Source organism: Sebastes umbrosus, chromosome 6 (assembly GCF_015220745.1).
Source record: "Sebastes umbrosus isolate fSebUmb1 chromosome 6, fSebUmb1.pri, whole genome shotgun sequence".
Lineage (NCBI taxonomy): Eukaryota > Metazoa > Chordata > Actinopteri > Perciformes > Sebastidae > Sebastes > Sebastes umbrosus.
Genome location: NC_051274.1, coordinates 25,317,103 through 25,322,604, shown reverse-complemented (window position 1 = coordinate 25,322,604; position 5,502 = coordinate 25,317,103). Strand labels below are relative to the sequence as shown.

General features: G+C 41.7%; 1 protein-coding gene across 2 annotated transcripts in view; it reads left to right on the top strand.

The window, feature by feature from the left end:
* The window catches only part of LOC119489984 (solute carrier family 35 member E2A-like), an 8,875-nt gene extending 4,616 nt beyond the window's left edge, over nt 1–4,259 (top strand). For both annotated transcript variants that reach the window (XM_037773067.1, XM_037773066.1), the window contains exons 5-9: nt 493–613; nt 686–739; nt 817–889; nt 1,156–1,301; nt 2,716–4,259. In XM_037773067.1, coding sequence (XP_037628995.1) covers nt 493–613; nt 686–739; nt 817–889; nt 1,156–1,301; nt 2,716–2,932 — 611 coding nt within the window. In that variant the 3' untranslated portion in view covers nt 2,933–4,259. The remainder of the gene's footprint in view (nt 1–492; nt 614–685; nt 740–816; nt 890–1,155; nt 1,302–2,715) is intronic.
* The last annotated feature ends 1,243 nt before the right edge of the window (nt 4,260–5,502 follow it).

The following is a 5,502-nucleotide window of genomic DNA, read 5'->3' as shown; positions in this document are numbered from 1 at the left end:
GGTTTTGGTCTCTTGTCATTCTCTTCTGAATGTTTTGTTTTCTTCTTATTTGATCAACATATAGTGAGCCAAGATACACTAAAGGCATTGTCATGGCTTCGTTGACGCACATAAATCACTGTAGGCACCCAAACAGGTTGTCTCTGTGCAGGTTGTCTCTGTGCAGGGTCCTCTGACGCTTTAAGCAGGAATATCAAGGCAGTTAGAGCCAAAGATGGATGCTTTTGATGACATATAAAACAGCAAATCTCACAAAGCAGATCTACTGAGTTAACTTACCTGTGCTAGTAAAACATTTTATTGCCACAGCACCTGCAATTATTATTAATGTTATTATTATTAGCAATAATAATGATGATAATTATATCCATACAATGCATGCAATGTGGTCCTACCAGTAGGACTGCCGCAGGGAAATCAGGTCAAGAGCTTTTTGTTGGTAGGTGTGGTGACTCATTTCATTGTGTATGCTGTTTGTTCTGCAATTTGCAGGCGTATGGGTAAACCTGGCCCTGTTCCCCGTCATGGTCGGCCTGGCCCTCTGCACAGCCTCAGAGATCAGCTTCAACATGCTCGGCTTCTCCGCCGCTCTCTCCACCAACATCATGGACTGGTACTGCAGCACTCAACACAGCTGTACCACGGCAGTGTGATGCTTTATTTAACACTTTATCTCTGATCTCAGTTTGCAGAACGTATTCTCCAAAAAACTGCTAAGTGGAGACACATACAGGTTCAGGTAAAAGAACTGTAAAATTACAGAATTTTGTGCAATTTAAAAAAAACACTTGTTATAAAATCTCTGACTTATTTCAGCCCTCCAGAACTGCAGTTTTATACCAGCGCAGCAGCAGTCATCATGCTCATACCTGCCTGGGTGTTCCTCTTGGTAAGTCAACAAACAACTGCTACAATTATTGTTGTAATTACTGTTAAAGTTAGCCAAGTGTATTTACTGAAAGCACTGTGGTACGTGTATTGTTTAGGAATGCACCGATACCGGATTAGATATCGTATAGCTATAAACTCTGCAGCACATCAGTTTCATGCCCCGTATTGGAACTATGTTAAATTGCATCGTCACTATCAACCAAAATAAAAAAAATAAAAATGTGTGATGTTGATAGTGGTCGTGCTCCGTCTCCATGTTTCCAGGACATCCCAGTGATCGGGAAGAGCGGGCGAAGCTTCATCTTCAGTCAAGACATCGTCCTGTTGCTGCTTTTCGACGGCGCCCTGTTCCACCTGCAGAGTGTCACTGCCTATGCCCTCATGGGACGAATTTCCCCTGTTACCTTCAGGTAGGAGAAAGGCACAAAACCCAATCATAACATGGCTCTTAATTAGGGCTGTCAATCGATTACAATATTTAATCGTGATTAATCGCACGACTGTCCATAGTTAATCATGATTATTCGTTATCATTTTTTATCTGTTCAAAATGTACCTTAAAGGGAGATTTGTCAAGTATTCAATACTCTTATCAACATGGGAGTGGACAGATATGCTTGCTTTATGCAAACATATGTATATATTTATTATTGGAAATCAATTAACATAAAACAATGACAAATATTGTCCAGAAACTCTCACAGGTACTGCATTTAGCATACAAAATATGCTCAAATCATAACATCGCAAACTCAAGCCCAACAGGCAACAACAGCTGTCAGTGTGTCAGTGTGCTGACTTGACTATGACTTGCCCCAAACTGCATGTGATTATCATAAAGTGGGCATGTCTGTAAAGGGGAGACTCGTGGGTACCCATAGAACCCATTTTCATTCACATATCTTGAGGTCAGGTGTCAGGGGACCCCTTTGGAATTGTCCATGACAGTTTTTCCTCGCCACACATTAGCGCTAGTTTGGAGTGTTATTAATTGAGCAGCTCGAGGCTACGTTAGCTACTACTAACATAGTGCACCCCTCACATCCTGCTCATCCAGCTCCTTCAGTCAGGGAGACTCTAAATGTCAGTGTTCATTAAGACCAAATGCTTCACATTCACATTTTCATATTTTTCCCCTTAGCCATCAGGACCCTGAACTCCTCCCTCCTCACATACCACTGACATGCATTACCAGGATTGTCTGCTCTTGTCCATTCATGTATTTGTCTAATATTTATGTATTTGCGCTGCAGAGAATAACGCACTATACCGAAAACAAATTCCACCGGCCTCGTGTGGCTAATTAACAATCTAATCTAATCTCTTGTTGGATTCTTTATCGGGAGAATATTCAGGCCATTTGACTAAGATGAGTGCATTATGATTTGACACATTGACCTGCTGAAAAAGCAGAGGCTGTGGCCATGAAAGGAGGAAGCTGGTCAACAACAAGGCTTTACTTATGTTGTAACATTTAAATCATGCTCAGTTCAGTTAGCATTAGCCAAGAAATCAGTGCCGACACCCATTGCACCGACCATATGATCAGTGTGCTGCAACAGAAATGAAGATGTGTCAGGCCTTGTACAGGTTTGGTTATCTTGTAGTTGACCTGGCAGAGTCTTCTGCTACTGTGACTCTGTGCTTGGACCAATCTGTCCTATTTCCACTGAACTCTACTACCAACAAGTCATGTTTTTGGCAGGCAGACCTGTAACCAAATGGAAGTGAGCCAGGCATCTTTATCATGTTTCTCATAACAGGTCATGAATGTGATTAATTTGATGTTAATGCCAACAGTAAAAGCCCTCATCTCTTCCTCAGTGTTGCCAGTACTGTCAAACACGCCATGTTGGTTTGGCTTAGCATCATCGTGTTCAGTAACCAGGTCACCATCCTCAGCGCCATCGGCACCGTCCTCGTGTTCATCGGGGTCCTCTTGTACAACAAGGCCAGGCAGATCCAGACAGCAACCTTGAAGGCCATGGCTGCTGAGCAGAACCACAGACCACTTCTGCAGGACTCAGAACTTAAGACTTAAAATGCTGCATGAAATGGGGGTCAAGGTAATAAGAAAATTCTGTTTGCTTACCTGCGGCGGTCCGGACAGGATGACTGGATATTTGTTTGTTCTTCACGGTGCACACATTCCAGGTAAAGAGGACCCACCCCTTGTTTTGTTTTCCCACAATACATTTAGTGTGCTTTCACAGTTCACACCTGTAGTTCGGGTTCATTTGGTCCAGACCAAGGTGGAAAAAAATCATGCGTTGTAGCATAAACTTCTGTCAGTCACCAGAATTTGATTCCCCCACGTGGGTTCTGATGATGCATTATGACAATCGCCAAAACAGTCCAATCAACGACTTACCTGTCAGTCTGTATGACTTCATGTTTACTCCTCTTACTTCGTTTGTAAAAAGTCAGTGGGAGCAGGAACCGGACCAGAACTAAAATGCAAAAATGTATAATTTTTTTCGCCTTGGTCCGGACCACACAAAGTGTGAAAGCACTCGGTGCAGGCTTTACAATTCCATCACTATTCCTGTGTAACAGTATTCCTTTGTCCATAACATGATCACGTATACTTACACTTCAATCAGCCTTGATCCTTTGCTTTGTCTAATATCAGTCAGTAAAAAGGGAAGCTCAGGGTGTCCTTCAGCTTGATGAAGGAAGCGACTTCTGTAAGCTTTTTGTCTTACATTTTTGCATTCCAGTGTGCTGGTTTTGTCTCTCATCTGTGGTACAGCAGCTGCTGAATGTATGATATTGTGAATATCTGTAAAGCATTGAAGCTGTAAGATTTTAATTCTGTGATGGTGTAACATGAAATTGATCTTGACTGCATCTGAATATAAGATGTGAATAGGGCACCGGTGCCTGAGATGGGAGGCCTTTTGGAGGCTTTTCCAGCCAAAGCTTAGACTTGTCGTTTGACACATTTTTTTAAATGATGTGTGGAACATTTGAAAGCCACATACTGCATTCTAGGAATGCTCATCCTCCCTCATGAACTGCTGCGGGTTTATATACATGCATTTTCTTTTTGTTTTTCTTTGTAAACTGACTCTCCCCCCAATGCATGCTGGGATAGCAGCCCTGGCGACCCTGAACAGGAAAAGGGGCCTTAGAGAGTGGACAGATCGCATATTCATGATTTAAAGAAAAACGGTTTATTACAACTTGGGTTTTATTTTTGTATCGGTTATGTCCAACAGTCAGACGGTCAAACAGGTTTTAAAGAGGATCTATTATGCTCTTGTGCTTTTTCCCTTTCCTTTAGTGTGTTTTTGTGCATGTAAAAGGTCTGCAAAGTTACAAAGTCAACGCCAAAGGAAGTTACTCTCCCCCACAGAAACACTGCTCCTGAACTGTCTGAAACGCCTTGCTTGAAGTCCCGCCTTTTCTTCTGTAACTTGGTGATGTCATCAAGTAACACATTTGCATAACGGCTAGTTTGGCACGCCCTCAAACAAAGCTAGTTAGAGTGGAGCTGGAGTGGAGTCCAAAGAGTTTGGTTTGGTTTGGTTGACCAATCACAACAGTGGGCCAGCTGACCAATCAAAGCAGACTGGGCTTTTTGGGAGGGCGGGGCAGGAGCTCAGATAGAGCGTTTTAGACAGAGGGTGAAAAGAGGTCCTGCAGCACAGCCGGTATGAGAAAAAATCAAGCTTTTTTGAACATTAAAGCATGTAAACATGTTCTCGTAGAAACCTAAAATATAAGTATGCACCTGAAAATAAGCATAATAGGTCCTCTTTAAACAAACCCCTAGGTTAGTCGCATTAGATGTCAAACTGTAAAATGAATACCTGTTGTAGACATCCATCACAGTCTACAAGCCAACTTCCTGGTTCAACAATGGCCTGCTGTTCTTACTGTAGTTGTTTGCACTCAGTTTTCTTGCGCAATGACGGATTATTAGGGATATTACAAATGCACTCACTTTTGGTTTTTACCTCCAAATAAAGTGTTAACTTGTGTGGCAAAACTGCTTATTCACAAGCTGTCTGATTGACTAACCGTTTGTGTTTGTATCTATTTTTAGCAATGTCACAGTGTTCACCAATCTCAGCTGATTGCTGATCACAAACAACAGAACAACAAAAATAAACCCAACTTGTAATAAACCTGAGTTTTCCTAAAAAGCGTCCTACCACATGCATCAAACCCCTGTTAATTTATACTAGTAGGATTCAATGTAAAACCTTTGCCACTGGTTAAAGTGTCATCTCTGAGTCATCCTATGGTCGTTGCTACTTTTAAACAAACATCGGCTGCTCATGAATAAGTTCATGATAAGTGCTGTGACGACAAATTAAAATTCACATTTAATATGTGGTTGTTGTTTTTTTTGCCAAAAACAGCTGCATAGTGCCAATAATCTAACGTACATCAGTGACAACCAAAGTCCATCAGGTCTCTGATAGGACTAATCTGTGTTAATCATTGTCAGTCTGACAATCATGTCGGTTTGAGTATTTTAGTAATGCTCTATTTTTGCTGCCACTTTTGTGCCTCAAGAAGCAGTCTTTCTTTTCTTTTCTGACGTGTTTTCCTCACTTCGGCATCTGTTTTGATTGTGACCATAAGCCGTCTGACTTGAAC